This window comes from Bos mutus, chromosome 24 (assembly GCF_027580195.1).
Source record: "Bos mutus isolate GX-2022 chromosome 24, NWIPB_WYAK_1.1, whole genome shotgun sequence".
NCBI lineage: Eukaryota > Metazoa > Chordata > Mammalia > Artiodactyla > Bovidae > Bos > Bos mutus.
Window position 1 is genome coordinate 60,861,546 of NC_091640.1, and position 18,488 is coordinate 60,880,033.

General features: G+C 48.0%; 1 protein-coding gene across 3 annotated transcripts in view; it reads left to right on the forward strand.

Moving 5' to 3' along the window:
- The window catches only part of TNFRSF11A (TNF receptor superfamily member 11a), a 60,467-nt gene that overhangs the window by 21,569 nt on the left and 20,410 nt on the right, over positions 1 to 18,488 (forward strand). For 2 of the 3 annotated variants that reach the window (XM_070361734.1, XM_070361735.1), the window contains exons 2-6: positions 4,982 to 5,063; positions 6,515 to 6,640; positions 12,280 to 12,423; positions 15,915 to 16,008; positions 17,861 to 17,952. In XM_070361734.1, the coding sequence (XP_070217835.1) occupies positions 4,982 to 5,063; positions 6,515 to 6,640; positions 12,280 to 12,423; positions 15,915 to 16,008; positions 17,861 to 17,952 (538 nt within the window). The remainder of the gene's footprint in view (positions 1 to 4,981; positions 5,064 to 6,514; positions 6,641 to 12,279; positions 12,424 to 15,914; positions 16,009 to 17,860; positions 17,953 to 18,488) is intronic. The other variant, XM_070361736.1, reaches the window with a different exon arrangement.

Genomic DNA, 18,488 nt, shown 5'->3' on the forward strand with positions numbered 1-18,488 from the left:
CAGTGCATCCCCGTGGACCCCAGGCCTTCCTGTCCATCTCCAACTCCTGGAGCTTACTCAAACCCAACCATCTCATCCTCTGTCGTCCCCTTCTCCTCCTGCCTTCAATCTTTCCCTACATCAGGGTCTTTTCCAGTGAGTCAGTTCTTCCTATCAGGTGGCCAAAGTATTGGTGCTTCAGCCTCAGCATCAGTCCTTCCAATGAATATTCAGGACTGATTTCCTTTAGGATGGACTGGTTGGATCTCCTTGCAGTCCAAGGGACTCTCAAGAGTCTTCTCCAGCACCACAGTTCAAAAGCATCAATTCTTAGGCGCTCAGCTTTCTTTATGGTCCACCTCTCACATCCATACGTGACCACTGGAAAAACCATAGCTTTGACTAGGTGGACCTTTGTTGGCAAAGTAATGTTTCTGCTTTTTAATATGCTGTCTAGGTTGGTCATAGCTTTTCTTTCAAGGAGCAAGTGTCTTTTAATTTCATGGCTGCAGTTACCATCTGCAATGATTTTGGAGCCCAGGAAAATAAAGTCTATCGCTGTTTCCATTGTTTCCCCACCTATTTGCCATGAAGTGATGGGACCAGAGCCATGCTCTTAGTTTTCTGAATGTTGAGCTTTAAGCCAACTTTTTCACTCCCCTCTTTCACTTTCATCAAGAGGCTCTTTAGTTCCTCTTCACTTTCTGCCATAAGGGTGGTGTCATCTGCATATCTGAGGTTATTGATATTTCTCCCGGCAATCTCGATTCCAGCTTGTTCTTCATCCAGCCTAGCGTTTCTCATGAGGTACTCTGCATAGAAGTTAAATAAGCAGTGTTGACATACTCCTTTTCCTATTTGGAACCAGTCTGTTGTTCCATGTCCAGTTCTAACTGGAGCTGCTACAGATTTCTCAGGAGGCAGGTCAGGTGGTCTGATATTCCCATGTCTTGAAGAATTTTCCACAGTTTGTTGTGATCCACACAGTCAAAGGCTTTGGCATAGTCAATAAAGCAGAAGTAGATGTTTTTCTGGAACTCTCTTGCTTTTTTGATGATCCAATGGATGTTGGTAATTTGATCTCTAGTTCCTCGGCCTTTTCTAAATCCAGCTTGAACATCTGGAAGTTCACGGTTCACGTACTGTTGAAGCCTGGCTTGGAGAATTTTGAGATTTACTTTGCTAGTGAGATGAGTGTAATTGTGCGGTAGTTTGAGCATTGTTTGGCATTGCCTTTCTTTGGGATCAGAATGAAAACTGACCTTTTCCAGTCCTGTGGCCACTGCTGAGTTTTCCAAATTTGCTGGCATATTGAGTGCAGCACTTTCACAGCATCACCTTTTAGGATATGAAATAGCTCAGCTGGAATTCCGTCACCTCCACTAGCAAGGGAGGAAAAAAAGAACAAGGGAGGAGAAACAACGACGACAGAGTGTATCCAGTCTCCTCCAGAAGGTGCGGGCCTCCTCAGGAGTTTTCTAGATGCTTCTTATTTACCCTCAAAGCACATTTCCTTGGGGCTTCCCTGGGGGCTCAGACGGTAAACAATCTGCCTGCAATGCGGGAGACTGGGTTCGATCCCTGGGTCGGGAAGATCCCCTGGAGAAGGGATAGGCTACCCACTCCAGTATTCTTGCCTGGAGAATCTCATGGACAGAAGAGCCTGGCGGGCTACAGTCCTTGGGGTTGTAAAGACTCAGACATGACAGAGAGACTCACACACACACATTTCATGAACCATATCTATGTACGTATGTTGCCTTATAAGTTGTATGTTGATTGTTATTTTGAAAGTTTGAAGGTGTACTGCCAAGTATCTAATGTAACTCAGGAACGAAGTAGGGATCAGTCTAAGTTCTACCTTAAATTAGATTAATACCAGAATTGTCTGCCTCACCACAGTCAATTTTCCCAGTAGCAGAATTACTGATGTAACCTGAAAGACTGGTAATCCTATAGCGGTGTGAAACAGACATGTCAGTTCTGCAATGATGAAGACGTTCTGGAATTAGACATCAGTGCTGGTTGCATAACTTTTTGAATATACAAAAAAAAAAAAAGCCCACTGAATCATAACCTTTGAAAGGGGAAATTTCATAGTATGTGAATTATCTCTCAGTACTTTAAAAAGAAGACATGTCCAGGTGTAAAGTCACAATTAGCTTAGGAGACAGAGATGAATATTAAAGAATAATCTGTGAAAATCTGTTTAAGAGTTAGGACATCTGGTCACCTCTGGAATCACAGCTTCCCTGTTTTTGCCAGGGTGACACTCCTGGGCTAGAGGGCGGATGGGCGGAATGAATCAGAGCCCTGCGCCTGAACGTGTAAACAAACTGTTCGCATATTCAGGTGGCTGATGCTTACCAGATGCCAGGGTTCGGAGCCCAGCTCCCAGCCCACAGGGGCACCTGACAGAGCTCTGGCTGCTGCTTCAGGAGGAGCCCTTTCAGCAAATTCCCCTAAAAAGAACCTGTGTACGTGACCCAGACAAAGCCTGCGCCTATCTTACAGAGACTTGCAGTTTTCTTACCGGTTAGAAGCAATCGGCCTTGATCATCTGAAATACCGTCCAACGCACATTTCTCTGGTTTGCTTTGTCATCACCATGGCAGGAGCGCTCGCATGCCATCAGGCTTAAACGGAGCCTTTCTGTGAAACAGAATCTGCATTGACTGCATCCAGCTTCACCTTCGCCTCTGCATCTCTCCTCCGTGCACACGTTGCTGTGCAGACGCAGAGACACGGGCTCGGATAAAAACAGGAAAAGACCCCAGAGAGCAGAGGCGGGGCAGTTTCTGTTAGGTCATATTTACCAGTGTCCACGGGGCTCACTGGAGAAGGCAATGGCACCCCACTCCAGGACTCTTGCCTGGAAAATCCCATGGACGGAGGAGCCTGGTGGGCTGCAGTCCATGGGGTCGCTAGGAGTTGGACATGACTGAGCGACTTCACTTTCACTTTTCACTTTCACGCATTGGAGAAGGAAATGGCAACCCACTCCAGTGTTCTTGCCTGGAGAATTCCAGGGACAGGGGAGCTTGGTGGGCTGCCGTCTATGGGGTCGCACAGAGTCGGACATGACTGAAGCGACTTAGCAGCAGCAGCACGGGGCTCACTGCCCTGATCCTGCGAGCCTGTCTCGTGGTGGATGCTTGGGGAACGTCGGTCCCGTTACCCAGGTCCACAGAGAGTGTCAGACGGCCTTGGAACCAAGTTCAGATACAGCCTTCCCGGCACCCTGGCTCCGGAAACACGTTTGACGCTCTCGTTGACCTCAGAGGAACTGTCCCTGGCCGCAGCCCCCCAGAAGCTCTTTGCCTGGCCTGGGGGAGGTCAGGGAGGCCCTTACTGGCTGCGTCCTGCACGCCCTACTTACTGTTTTCTTAATTTTTACTTTTTGGCCATGTCTCATGGCGTGTGAGATCTGTTTCCTGACCGGGGATTGAACCCGGGCCCCCTGCTTTGGACGCAGAGTTTGCACCACCGGCCCACCAGGGAAGTCCCTCTTTTCCGGTTTTAAATTTAGTTTTGGCTGTGCTGGGTCTTCGTTGCGGCACGGGTTTTCTCTACTCGCAACCCGCGGAGGCTGCCCCATTTGCGGTTCGCGGGCTTCTCTTGCAGAGCTTAGGCTCCGCGTGCGGCTTCGGGAGTCGCGGTTCCCGGCTCTAAAGCGCAGGCTCAGTCGCTCTGGTTCACGGGCTCAGCTGCTCCGCGGCATGTGGATCTTCCCAGACCGGGGATCGAACCTGTGTCCCCGGCGTTGGGAGGAGGTTCTTCACCGCTGAGCAGCCGGGAGCCCCGGCTGAGGTCTGCCCTGTGAGCCGGTGCTCACTCACAGCGCGCAGGGAGGGCCCGCTGCCCCCCTTGCAGCCCACCGTGGAGAGCCAAAGCCCCTTGAGAGCAAGGTGGTGACTGCGGACCCCAGCCCAGCAAGGCCCTGCGCCTCGGTGTGTGCACGCACCGTCTGCGCTGCTGACCCCGGGCCTCCGTGTCTCCCTTGGGTCTGTAACTCGACTGCCTGCTTGTCAACAGGGGTGTGTGTTGTTTTTCTCTAACAGAGACAGCTGATAAGGGAAAGAGCTTTACTGTGGCAAACTGATAAGAATCTGAGTGAATGCAGGGTACTTGGCTTTTGTTTTGCTTTGCTTAGATGAGCAAATGTGGAAATTATTATTGGTGTTAGAATCATGCAGAAAGGAGACCGAAGTTCAAAAAGCTGAAGGGGCTCATGGACATCCCCCGAGCCGGCGGGCCCGCGGTGCTCCGGGCTCCAGGTCACAGGCTCCCTATAACCCCTTGCTGTCCCACTTTTTAAAATTCTCTGCATGTTAAAATTTTTTTAAAGGCAAGCAGTATTAAGCATCTTTCTAAAATCATAAATAGCTTGTCAGATCACATTTCCCTTGGTATAACACACAGGCTTCCCAGATGGCTCAGAGGTAAAGAATGTGCCTGTAAAAGTCAGCAGACAAAGAGAGGCAGGTTTGATCCCTGGGTCAGGAAGATCCCCTGGAGGAGGGCATGGTAACCCACTCTAGTGTTCTTGCCTGGAGAATCCCATGGACAGGGAAGCCTGGTGGAATGCAGTCCATAGGTTGCAAAGAGTCTAGTACACGTATGAAGGGACCCCACTCTGTACTTCCCCAGTTTTTATGACCAGAGTGGACTGACCACACGGTGGATGACACAGAAGTGGGGCCACTTCTGTACGTGGTTGGTCAAAAGCAGTTTTCAACCTTCTGGGTACCATTTTAAAATTCCTTTCAATCCATCCTGTTAGCATGAGCGTAACCGAAATATTTTTAAATACTTAAATGGATCTTGATGCCAGTATCCTTGGTTTTGTACATTCTTAGGGGAAAGAAATGAGCTAGAATAGGATAGTCATATCTTTGGCCAGGGGGCGGTATCATGCCGAGCGGCGGCAGGACGGTTTCTGGTGGCTTCCTCTGGGAAGAACTTGTGTTTAATCTCTGCCTGATGCACATTTTCTTTCTAGGTGACTTTGCAGATCACCCCTCCATGTACCAGCGAGAGGTATTACGAGCATCTTGGACAATGCTGTAAGAAATGTGAGCCAGGTTCGTGCGGCTAAACCTCCTGTTGTGGCCCTCCCAAAGTGGGTGGGACTCTTTTTTGTTTTAACCTTAGTAAATAACTGATTCTATCTTGCCAGATGACAAATGAAATCGGATAGGCTTCTTATGGCAGTGGCAGGTAGTAATGTCTGTCACTCTGAAGACAAAAATCTTACTCTCAATAGATGAAATAACTTAAAAATCAAGAGCAGTTTCAGGAACTGGAATTAAGCACCAGTTTTCTAAAACACTATTTCTGGAGAAGGCAAGAGGTTTTTTAAAAACTCTGTTTTAGAAGTTTATGATTCAAACTCTCAAAATATGCAATACAAGTCTTATTTAAAAGGATCACTTGCAGTAGTTCCCTGGTTGTTCAGTGGTTTGGGCTCCGCTCTTTCACTGCCATAGCCCAGGTTCAAACCCTGATGGGGAATTAAGATCCCGCAAGCAGTGAGGTAAGGCCAAAAAAAAAAGTATTAATTTCATAGAAATTCGCCAGGGGTAGGGTTGGGGATGGGGATGACTGTCTTTGAATCACTGCTAAAAATTGCCTAAATCCTGTTATAAATTCTCCCAAAACAGCTACTGAGGAGTAGGAGGTAAATCGGTCACCATTTCCCCAAAGTGGTTTTGACAAGGAGGTGGTCAGCTGCTTCTGTGGCCTCGGTGAGGCCCCAAGTCTAGAGGGTTCTCACTCACTCCCAGTTCTGGGGAGGGAAGAGGAGCTTTGAGGAAAAGGAGCTTACCTTATTACAAATCCTTTATAGATATTTCAGCTACAAATATTTTTTGGGTGCACAGAGTAAAGATCCATTGATTTCACGCATATGCGTGTGTGTGAGTTTCTGAGCGTGTGTATTACTCTCTGATCAAACAAAGTTAACCGTGAACCCACAGTGTTCGTAGGACAAAAGAAACGAACTCTGCGGGTCGACAGTAAAGGGGTTTGAAGATGGAGAGGTGAGGCAGGAGATGAAGTTTCTCTTGCTTAGTCCCCAGGGAACCCCTCAAGTTCTGCAGGCACCAGTTTGAAAACTGTAGTTCTTTTCCTGAGTGAGCAGAGGTTGGGAGTGGAAAGGGCTAGGGTTTTACTTAGAAGGTCTAAAAGACTGTGGTGACCACAGGCATAGCAAACCCCAGTGAGGTTATCTGGGCCAGCCAGGAGGCCTGAGGAGCCCCTGCTGTGAGACATGACCTCTGTCTTTGGGGGACATCCTGGGACCATGTTCATGTAAAGGGTTTGGTAGGTTGGTGCTTTTGTTTTTTTCCTTGGCTACACTCTAAGACTTGCAGGATCTTAGTTCCCCGACCAAGTATCGAACCTGGGTACTCGGCAGTGAAAATGCAGAGTCCTAACCACTGGGCTGCCAGGGAACTCCCAGATTGACTCATTTTTATTGATTTATTGGGAGGAAGCAGTTTTGATTGGCGCATGTTCCCCCTTCTAATTTAAGGAACATACATGTCTTCCAAATGCACCACTACATCTGAGAGCGTCTGTCTGCCCTGTGGCTTGGACGAGTACCTGGACACCTGGAATGAAGAAGATAAATGCTTGCTGCACAAAGTCTGCGACCCAGGTGAGTCAGCCTGTCGGGGCAGTGTGGGTGAATGACATTGTTGGATATGGTGATGCTCTGACTTTGGGGGCAAGGAAGACGTCTGCCCACAGACCCCCGAGGGTGTGCCTTAGAGCCCAGGAGCACTGTGTTACGGCTTTTCGTATAGAACTTCTGTTCTGGAATATATCTGTTTTGTTTTGTTTTTACTGAAAGTGAAAGTGAAGTCGCTCAGTCGTGTCTGACTCTTTGCGACCCTGTGGCCTGTAGCCCACCAGGCTCCTCGGTCCCTGGGATTCTCCAGGCAAGAGTACTGGAGTGGGGTTGCCATTTCCTTCCCCAGTTTTTATTGAAGTACAGTTGCTTTAGTGTTGCGTTTGTTTCAGGGGTGTGTGTGTGTTCTTTTTCAGATTCTTTTCCCTTATAGGTTATTACAAAGCGTTGAGTGCAGTGTCCTGTGCTGAGAGTTGATCCTTGCTGGCTCTCTGTTTTACATACAGCAGTGTGTATATGTTAATCCCAGACTCCTGATTTATCTCCCCTCCTACATTTCCTCTTTGCTAACTAGGTTTGTTTCCTATGTCTGTGGGTCTCATTCTGTTTTCTAAATAAGTTCATTTGTATCATTGTTTTAGATGCCACATATAAGTGATAATATATGATATTTGTGTGTTCAGTCCTGGAAGGTATCTTACACTTGACAGAAGGTCTCCACGGCACTTCCACATATGTTGTTACTTAATTCTCACAAAACAACCCTGTGAGAAAGCTACGCTTACCCCATTGTAAAAATGAAGAAACTTACAATTATCCCATTGTAAAAACGAAGAAACTAAGAGGGAGTGAGTGATTTCTCCAAGGTTACAAATGAGAAGCAGGACTCAAAACCAGATCTTCTAACTCCCAGGTCTTTTTCCTAAACCATCCACGTCTTCCTACCTCCATAGTCTGATCTACTTACCATTACTGCTATAGGGCTTTTGCCTCAGAGCTTTTAAAAATTAAAGCTTATTTATAAGAATAGGATCAAAATATGTCTCCTGAGTCCCAACCCAGAAGTTCCTTTCCTCCTCTTTTTTTCCATCTTTCATTCAGGTCATCTGTTAAGGAAGCCACGCCGTTAGTCCTGTGGGGTTTCCACTGTCAGGGCTTTGCTAGCTGCATTATCTCGGTCTCATTAAACGATGTCTTCTGTCCCCTGTATTTCCTGTAAAGGGGTTATTAGATTTAGAAGGCTGATCAGAATCTGGTTTGGGTTTTTCTGCTTTGTTTTTGGCAAAACTCCTTCAAAAGGTGATGTCAGGGGTCACAGTGTAGCTGCTTCTCTCTTTTCTGGGTGATATGAGCAGCTGTTGACCGTCATGACCTAGATCCATTTTCATTTAGGGGCTGCAGAAAGGTGATGTTCCAACTCCATCATCCTTTCTTCATTTATTGGCTGGAATGCTTTCTAACCAGAAACTTCTCTCATCAACTGGTCGTTACCCTGAAGTGCAGTCTGTACAGGAAAGGCAGATTGAATGCTTTAACTTTATTTTTCCACTTTTCAAAACAACGACCCCATCACCAAGTTGTCTCCAGAGGATCTGTATGAATATAACGAGCTAGCTTCCTCTCTCGCTCCCTGTCATCTTGGCAGCTGCACTCAGTTGGAGGCATCCCACACCTAAGGCTGCAAAGAAGATGAAAAAGTCGCTAGAGTTGATCAAGTCTAGGCTCCGGTCGCTCCAGTTGATCAACTCTAGGCTTCGTTTTGAAAAGTGGAAAGTGTGTGCTGGGGTACAAGCAGACTCTGAAAATGATCAGACAAGGCAAAGTGAAACTGGTCGTCCTCGCTAAACTCTGCCCAGCCTTGAGGGAATCTGAAATCGAGTATTATGCTACAATGGCCAAAACTAGTGTCTGTCACTGGCACTCAGTCGCTCAGTTGTATCCAGCTCTTTGCAACTCCACGGACTGTCACCGACCAGGCTCCTCTGTCCTTGGAATCTTCCAGGCAATATTTTGGATCGGGTTGCCATTTCCTACTCCAGGGGATCTTCCTGACCCAGGGATCAGACCTGCATCTCTTATGTCTCCAGCACTGGCAGACAGATTCTTTACCACTAGTGTCTATCACTATGGTGGCAAAAATAACCTTGAATTGGGCACAGTGTGTGGAGAATACTGCAGAGCCAGATACTCTGGCTTCCTGAGCCAGGTGACTCTGATATCATTAGAAGCATACCAGGACAGACTGGTGAAAAGCAGATCACGCACAATTTTTCTTTAATAAAACTAGCCAGAGCTTATTTTTTACAAAAAAAGAATATTATGAACTCATGCATTTACATATTGGAGGTGTTTTAATCTACTGCAGTTACTAGTTTTACTGGGGCTTAGATTATCTCTCCTCTCCCAAGTGACCCTCTTTTGATACAGCCTTGGGTATCTTTAAGAGCTCTTTCTCCCAGGCTTATCTTGGACATTTCCTTCCCTAAAGCTGGAATCAGCCATTTTTCCAAGGATTTCTCATTGCTTCATTAGAACAACTGATTTAGTGACTTCAGTCTGGGTGCTCAGAAGGCTCATTGCTACAAGGATTGATCCTTGTTTTTTTTTTTCAATAGACAGAACAAAAATACTAGGAAATAAGTTTTTTTTAAAGCACTGTAACATTTCTAAAATTAGAGAAAGCTGGCAGATTTTGTCTGGAGAAGATAACATGGAAACTCCACTGAGCAGAAGCATCTGATCAAGTCTTTTTTTCTTTCCCATTGCTTAGTAATGAGTTTGACTCATCACTGTCTCTTGGAAAGAAAGATTCACTCTGTCTACTGCCAAAACTGATTAAAGCCCCAAACCTGGTGCATTAAGATATTTAAAAATATGTCAAAATCATCCATCACCACAGAGGGTTATATGCACTTACTTTTGAGTGGTGGAGGGGGGCTTCCCTGATGGCTCAGCAGTAAAGAATCTGCCTTCCAAGCAGGAGTCGGGGGTCCGATCCCTGAGTAAGAAAGATCCCTGGAGAAGGAAGTGGCGACCCACTCCAGTATTCTTGCCTAGGAAATCCCACGGATGGGGGAGCCTGGCGGGCTATAGTCCGTGGGGTCGCAAAAGATTCGGACACTCCTTAACAACAAATGACAACCACAAATTCTGAGTGGGAGACCGGAATTCAAGTTTTCCAAGGAAAATGACTCTTGTCCATGTGCGTTCCAGACAGTTTGTCCCTGTTTATGCAAGTCGGTCTTGGTGCTTCACAGCTGACCTGGGCCTCGGAGAGTGGACCCAGAAGGGAGAGGGACCTCCCGGCCCCCAGCTCTGGTCTGGAAAGAAGTGGGGTAGGAGACACTGCTTCCCTGCGGTTACAGCTGGAGACAGTGAACTGGGAAATGTTTCTGGTTGGTTTGTTTCCTCTTGCAGCTCTGTCCTTGGCAGTCCAGGCTGCTATGGCAGAATACCACAGACTTGGTGGCTTAAACAGCAGATACATATTCCTCGCAGCTCTGAAGGCTGGAAGTCTGAGATCAGGGTGCCAGCATGCTCAGGCTCCTGATGAGGGCCCTCTCCTTGGCTCCAGGACAGCCACTTTCTTGTGTCCTCATGTGGCAGAGAGCAGAGGGAGAGTGAAACCATGTTTTCTGCTGTCTCTTATTATAAGGGCACTAATTCCATTCAGAGGGGCTCCACCCTCATGACCTAATCACCTCCCAAAGCCCCCACCTCCTAACGCCATCACACTGAAGGGGATTAGGATTTCAACATAAGAATTTTCAGGGGACACAAACATCAATCCATAACTAACACTGATAAGTATTAAGGAATATACAGTACAAGGGCTGTTTGGACAATCCAGATTAGGTGAGGCTGTATAGTGGTAGGAGGTCTGTTTTAAATAGTGTTATTGTGCTGTTTTGTGTGTGTGTGTGTGCAGTTGATTCCTGTTGTTCATGGTGCCTGCATGCATGCGTGCTAAGTCGCTCATCCAGTTCCAGCTCTCAGCAACCCCTTGGACTGTAGCCCACCAGTTCCTCTGTCCATGGAATTCTGCAGGCGAGAATACCGGAGTGGGTTGCTATTCCCTTCTCTAAGGGATCTTCCAACCCAGGGATTGAACCCAGGTCTCCCCTCTGAAGACAGATTCTTTTACCACCTGAGCCACTGGGGAAGTCCTTATTCATGATAGTTAGTTAAGTTCTATAAAGTCAGCACAAACACTGAGTTAGGAAATACTGCCCCTGGGTGCGTAAATATGACCGAGATTTGTGCCTGGTTTTTGTGTAACCTTATTTAAGAAATATTTTGATTCATAACAATGTCCCAATAAACAACACTGAACAAATTTTCTCTAACATATGGATTTTCTCTGGAAGACATATCACTGCCTTCTCCAGAACGCTCGGCAACAGTTCAGCCCTAGGCTAGGGGGCCACTTTACTGAAGGAGCTCACCAACAAAAAACACAAAAATAAGGCACTAGACAGACCCCAGGAAGGACTCTGATTTCCAGTGAGAGCTGAAACTGGAAGGCAGCACCACCTCCTCTGCCCTCTGCTGGGAACGCACCTGTCGGCTGGTGCCTCAAAGTTTTCACTGTTCTGCGTGCTTCTGATGGAGAAGGCAATGGCACCCCACTCCAGTACTCTTGCCTAGAAAATCCCATGGACGGAGGAACCTGGTAGGCTGCAGTCCATGGGGTCGCAAAGAGTCGGACACGACTGAGCGACTTCACTTTCACTTTTCACTTTCATGCATTGGAGAAGGAAATGGCAACCCACTCCAGTGTTCTTGCCTGGAGAATCCCAGGGACGGGGGAGCCTGGTGGGCTGCCGTCTATGGGGTCGCACAGAGTCGGACACGACTGAAGCGACTTAGCAGCAGCAGCAGCAGTGTGCTTCTGAGAATAACTGCAAAAGCGCCAGGAGTGTTGATTTGGAGGATACGATTAGATTTTAAGGAGAAGGTGAAATCGCAAGTATGAACCAGCGAATAACGAGGATGAGCTGAGCATGTGAGCATTTACCTCTGTTGCACAAACCCTGGAAAGGGCTAGGAGGTTTGAGATAAGCAGAGAGCACTCTGCTCTGTGTTGTAACAAAAGAGAGGACAAACGCCTTATCCTGAATTTGGGGGAGAGATTAGTTTCCACGTATGTCACCAGGCCCAGCCTCTGTACTTCTCCCACTTATCTGCTCACACAGGGAGGCAGGTCTGTTTCCAAGGCGGCCCTCCAGGATCCCAGATGAACCCCATCTCCAGAAACCCTATGGGTTTAGATCCCATTAGCCCTGGTGTTAAGAATGCGTCTTACATTAGTTTACTAGAAATCAAGGAGCTGTGAAGTCCAGTTTTGCATGAGTCAAAATCGTCAGTGCTTAGCAACTACCCGGGCTTTAATCTTCCTACTACCATGAAGATTGACTTCTCAAAACGCACAGGTGTCCTAATTATTGACAGAGATAAACCAAAAACGAGCGGGCTGTTTTGGTCCCAGCACTGCAGGTGCGCAGGGGAACCTGAGGGTTCCCGAATCCTGGCCTCCGTGACTCACCGCGCGCGCCCCGGGCGGGCGCGAGGGGTCCGAGGGGTCCGGGGTCCGGGGTCCGGGGTCCGGGGCGAGGACGGCGGGCGCGAATGGCACGAGGCGGACGCTGTATCTTTCTCTCCCGCAGGCAAGGCCCTGAGGGCCGTGGAGCCCGGCAACCGGACGGCGCCGCGCCGCTGCGCCTGCACCGCCGGCTACCACTGGAGTGAGGACTGCCGCTGCTGCACCCGCAACGCCGAGTGCGCGCGCGGCTTCGGCGCCCGGCGCCCCGGTACGCGCGGCCGGGCGGGGCCTCCCCGGGCGCTCCCCCGTGTGCGGGCGGGCCCGCGCCTGCGGCCTCGGCGCGCTCCCTCGCGCGCCGGCCACGCCGGCCGCGCGGGGCGCGGGAGGAGACGAGGGTCCCCGGGGGCCGAGCGCGGGGTGCGCGCCCGCAGGACGCGTGAGAGCTCGGCGCCCATCCCCAGGCTCCTCCTCCTGCGAAACCTTCCCACCCCCATTTAGGGGGAAACCGGATCAGGCAGGGGTCCCCAAACGTTTTGCAGGGGCAGGGGTCCCCAAACTTATGTGCCCACTTAGAAGAATTTTGCAAAGCCATGTGCCTCCAGCCAAAATTTTAAATCGACATCTAAGCATTTTTATTACAAATTTCAAGAGTTGCTAAGGATTTGGTTTCCAGGGAATTAGTCCGTAACACTTTCTAAAATTTTCAGTGGGTTCTGAACTCCGTAGCAGTTGGATACCCATCATCATCCATGTAAAAAGGTGGCTATCAGAGGCCTTCCCTGGAGGTGCGGTGGTTAAGACTCCACGCTCCAGAGCAAGGGACGTGGGTTTGACCCCTGGTCGGGGAATTAAGGTCCAGCATGTCCCAAGGTGTGGCCAAAAATTAAAAAAAAAAAAAATTGCCCTGATCGTCTCTAACTGTTGAAAACTCTATGTGGCTCTTTTCTCTCCTTTGATTTGTATCCATTTCACCTTCCCCACAGAGTTTCATAGTAATATATTTTTAGGCTCAGAGGGTTTTTACTAATTACCTTTTCATACTCTTTCACATTTTAAAAACGAACCCATGTGAAATTTTAATTTTCTTTTCTTTTTGGTTGCACCAGGCACCTTGCAGGATCTTGGTTCCCCCACCAGGAACGAACCCCCATCCTTAACCTGCTCCACCCCTGGCCCAGAGTTCCAACCAATCTCTAGACTGCCAGGGAATGCCATGAAATTTTAATTTAAAAAAATTTCTTGTGACTCAAGCTTTTAAGGTTAAAAACATTTCTTCTGGACTGATTTGTTCTACAGTGAGTATTACGCAGCTGGTCCAAAAGATGAATGACTATATTTTGCTGTACTGTAGTTATAAAAGTAAAGCCTGAGGTTGGGAGAATTAAAATATTATTCATTTCATTTCGTATTGAGGAAAATCTGCATCACAGAGTCTGACTAAGTCAGCCCTTATTATCAGATTATCAGTGAAACCAGACAGGCTTTCTCTCGGGAAAAGTCGGACTTGATTTTCTGTTTACTAAAGCAAATCTCATGACAGCCTACTCCCTTGTGAATCCTGGTTCTCAGATACAGACCCGGGGTCTGTCTGTCTTTCTTCTAAGTCCCAGGGCCTTTCATATAGTTGGTTAAACTGCATGAAAGAAGGTGCTGGTCCCTTTCTGCTTTGTTTTCTTTTCATTTCTGGTCCGTGTCTCCTCTGCTTTGCCCCTTTGGGAACGCAGTAGCTGAAGGGTAGAGAGGGTGACGCGAAAATCTCACCCCTGCAGGACAACGCATGTGACCTCAGAACAGGTCAGCCTGATGCCAGCTGCCCCTTTTCTGTTGTTACGCCCTTGCCCTTCGTGGATGTCAGTCGCTCAGTCGTGTCCAACTCTCTATGACCCCGTGCACTGTAGCTGGCCAGGCTCCTCTGTCCATGGAATTCTCTAGGCAAGAATACTGGAGTGAGTAGTCATTCGCTTCTCCAGGGAATCTTCCTGACCCAGGGATCGAACTGGGATCGCCTGCATTGCCCTCGGTTTCTTTGTTTGAGCCGTGGGGGGAAGCCCTAATAGATGGACAGGGAGAGACAGAGCTATCCTGAGGTGCTCTGAACAAAGGAGCTTTCTGTCACCGATCCTTTGACTTGTTGCTTTGTTTGGCATCTCAGAGTTTGGCTCTATGGTAGGATTTGGAGTAGGTATGAAGTGTGCCTTCTTTTGTAGGTGGGAGTAGTGTGCTTGTGAAAGAGAAAAACAAGGAGAAAGTGCAGATGCCCCAGCGGGCCAGAGCAGACATGAGAGCATGTATGGAAGTCAGCGCCTTTCAAGCCCTTTGTGCCTTGCAGCCCCTTAGGAGTCATTTTGTTTTTAAGGGTTACTCTTCTAGAGTGTGATTATCATTTTAAAAGCTGTTTGAATTCATCTGAGTGACTAGTAGTTAACTGTACCTTTGCTGATATCGTTTCAAGGCAAACCTTATTGCTAGAGTAAGGAATGAGTCCGCTACTTATTGGGGCTTCCCCGGGGGCTCACACGGTGAGAATATGCCTGCAACGCAGGAGATCCAGGTTTGATCCCTGGGTCGCGAAGATCCCCTGGAGGAGGGCTTGGCAACCCACTCCACTACTCTTGCCTAGAGAATCCCACGGACAGAGGAGCCTGGCGGGCCACAGTCCATGGGGTCTCAAAGTCAGAGACGACTGAAATGACTTGGCACGCACGCACACCTGCTGTGTACTGAGCAACTGCAAAAACCAAGAGTGTACTTCCCACTTGACTTTGGACAGAGAAAATGTAATTCCTTATTTTTGCATTTTATTCATGAAGATAAACCGCAGAAGTGCTACTAATTTCAAGAGTAATTTGTGGTTTTGGCACAAGACAATTGTTTATTATGACAGCACATGGTAGCCAACGTCCTTCTTTATTGGAATTACCAAAGGGTCATCGTGTGCCAGTTGCAGTAAAAGGAACAGACAGAGGAAATCTGAGACGTTTCCTAGTTTGATAATATGGTTTATGAGGAATATGAGAGAGGCGACGACAGCTTACCAACCAGGATTAACTCCTGCCTTGAGTGCTGCGGCCTAAGGCGGGGTCCAAAGTCCACCCCCAACTCGTGCCTTTCTAAATAGGGTTTTATTGGAACACAGCCGTGTGTCTTTATACTTGTCTATGACAGCTTTCATGTTGCAAGTAATTTGCGTAGACCAGAGAGCCTCAAAAGCTTACGATAATTATCATATGGCCCTTTATAGAAAACAGCCATTACTGCCAGCCCTTGGTTTAAGAGAAGGACACCCATGGTGTAGCGTGGGTTTTGTTTTTGAACTTTGTCAATACTCTGATACTTAGACTGGTAAGATTACTGATCAGAAGGTGTCAGGGCAAGAAATTTCCTTTCAGAGTGGTTAATGGGCTACCGTTCTCTGTACTGACGCCTGGCAAGGGAGACAGGAGAGAATGGACTTGGTTGAAAGGAGACAGGCAGCAGCTCCCTGGCCGGGAAACGAAGGATGGGCGCCTGGGACAGCAGCTCTGACGGCAGAGGCCGTGGACTGAGAGCCGGGCTGGAGTCAGGCCTGGCCTCCGCGTCCTGCCCCTGGACATGCTTCTGTCTCGTACTTCGGGGTCTCGGGCCCCCTGAAGCCGGGGGGCCTCCGCCAGCAGCCGCAGGGGCGGCTGGGGCGGGGGTGGAGCCTGGGGGCCCCTCCTGGCCGATCTCTAAGTGTCCTCGTCTGTCCCGTGTTCTCTTGTCCGTTGGTTTTTCTGACAGTGCAGCTCAACAAGGACACGGTGTGTGAGCCCTGCCCCTCAGGCTACTTCTCCGACACCGTTTCCGCCACAGAGACCTGCAGACCCTGGACCAAGTAAGTGGCGACAAGGGAATCGAGAGCTGCTTGATGTGGAAGAACTCCACCTCCGCTGTGTCTGTTGTGAAAACAGAGTGATGCAATTTGGGGAGGCTTCCTCTGGAAGCCAGTTTCGCAACAGACACAGTCTGTTAGCTGGCGTGAGGGAGAGAAACGCCTGCAGCCAGTCCCCCCGGACGGGTGGCAGGAGCCGGGTATCACTGCAGATTCAGTCTGACTGAAGCTTGATTTGTAGCTGCAGCTGCTTTCCCCCTTCTCTAACTTTATTTAGTTGCTTACGATGCTTAGTATCACTCACCAGTCTCTGTTTTCGCAGCTTCCCAGCATCCCTGGTTTATTTGTGCAAAGATGTGTGTGTGTGTGTGTGTGTGTGTGTGTGTGTGTGTGTGCATTGTATATGTGCATATAGAAGCCTCCTGCTTAAATAAATGTTTACACACTTGGGTTTTTTCCCACATAATATATCCTGAAGAAAACTCGCTCCACACTAATTGACTTACATCTGTGTGGCTTTTTCTAACCACCTGGTGCCGTCATAGAGATGCACCAGAATCCATTTAATAAGTTCCCTTGTTCAGTTGCTCCTTCATGTCAGACTTTGCAACCCCATGGACTGCAGCACGTCAGGCTTCACTGTCTCCTGGAGTTTGCTCAAATTTATATCCATTGAGTTGATGATGCCATCCGACCATCTCGTCCTCTGTCGTCCCCTTCTCCTCCCTTCAATCTTTCCCAGCATCAGGGTCTTTTCCAGTGAGTCAGTTCTTTGCATCAGGTGGCCAAAGTACTGGAGCTTCAGCTTCAGCATCAGTCCTTTCAATGAATATTCAGGGTTGATTTCCTTTAGAATTGACTGATATAATCTCCTTGCAGTCCAAGGGACTCTGGAGTCTTTTCCAGCACTACAGTTTGAAAGCATCAATTCTTCAGCCCTCAGCTTTCTTTATGGTCCAACTCTCACAAGCTCCCTGCTGCTGCTGCTGCCGCTAAGTCGCTTCAGTCGTGTCCGACTCTGTGCGACTCCATAGACAGCAGCCCACCAGGCTCCCCCGTCCCTGGGATTCTCCAGGCAAGAACACTGGGGTGGGCTGCCATTTCCTTCTCCAATGCATGAAAGTGAAAAGTGAAAGTGAAGTCGCTCAGTCGTGTCCGACTCTTAGCAACCCCATGGACTGCAGCCTACAAGGCTCCTCCGTCCATAGGATTTTCCAGGCAAGAACACTGGAGTGGGTTCCCATTGCCTCCTCCACACAAGCTCCCTATTGATAGTCATTTAAGTGATTTCCAGTTTTTTCCAGTGATAAATAAATCTATAATGTATCATCTCGCCTGTATACTGTCTCACACTTATATGAGCAAAGTCGTAGTGAAATTCCTGGATCCTTTCACTGCATGCCTATTGCTGAATACTCATAATCGATGTCATGATTCTTTCACTTCCAAATAAGTTGATTCTCATTAAATATTCACTGTCTGATCCACCTATCCAGGTTTTATTTTCAAAAAGATTTTCTATGTTTACAACTTCAAAGGGTATTCATCTGTAGTTTACCACTTAGCCATGGTAATTGGATTCGGAACCTTCTTTACTAAGCACACCAGTCTGCTCTCTCGGACAGCACTCTAAGAGTAGATGTTAGCAGTGGCAGTACTCACTTCCGCTTGTCTCTCTGTCCACCTTAGTGTGTGTGGACAGGCACTGGGGGTGCAAATGTCCAGGAAGACCTTGGTTCCTCTCCTGAGTGAGCTTGTAGTCTAATGGGATAGAATCTTTTATAGCTGGTTTTTTTTTTTTTTTTTTTAAATAAGGATATGAAACCAAAGGACTTACGTACCTTTCCCTTCACAGCTGTACCATTCTTGGAGGGACAGAAGTGCGTCACGGAACCGATAAATTAGATGTGGTTTGTAGTCCTCTCCCATCTGCAAATCCATCAAATGGTATGTTTAATAGAAAAGGTTGGTTGGGTAGGTGTGCCCCAGTCTAATCAGCTCTTGTAGATTTCTCTCAATTACATGCTGTATCCAGAGGCAACCATCTCCCCCTTTTCATCTCATCCTATCCGTGGTCCCTGGAGGAGGGCATAGCAACCCATTCCAGTATCCTTGCCTGGAAATTCCCATGGACAGAGGAGCCTGGCGGGCTACAGTCCATGGAGTTGCAAAGAGTCAGACACGACTGAGCAACTTCGCTATCTGTGGTCAGCTCAGTATTTCATTTTATCAGTGTTGTAATTCCAGATAGGTTGTTTAGTTGATGATTTTCTACTGTGGAATGGATAACCAATATTTTATTCATATATACTCCCCAAAAAAGAAAGAAAACTGAGGTGCAAATATAAATTAAAATGCCCAAATATGGTAAGGTAGTGGTTATCACAGCAGGATATCTATGGGAGATTTTGGTCACCAACCAGAGTCAGCAACTTGGCTAGAATACAATTACCATTATTTCTGGAACATCTGGAGGATCCAAT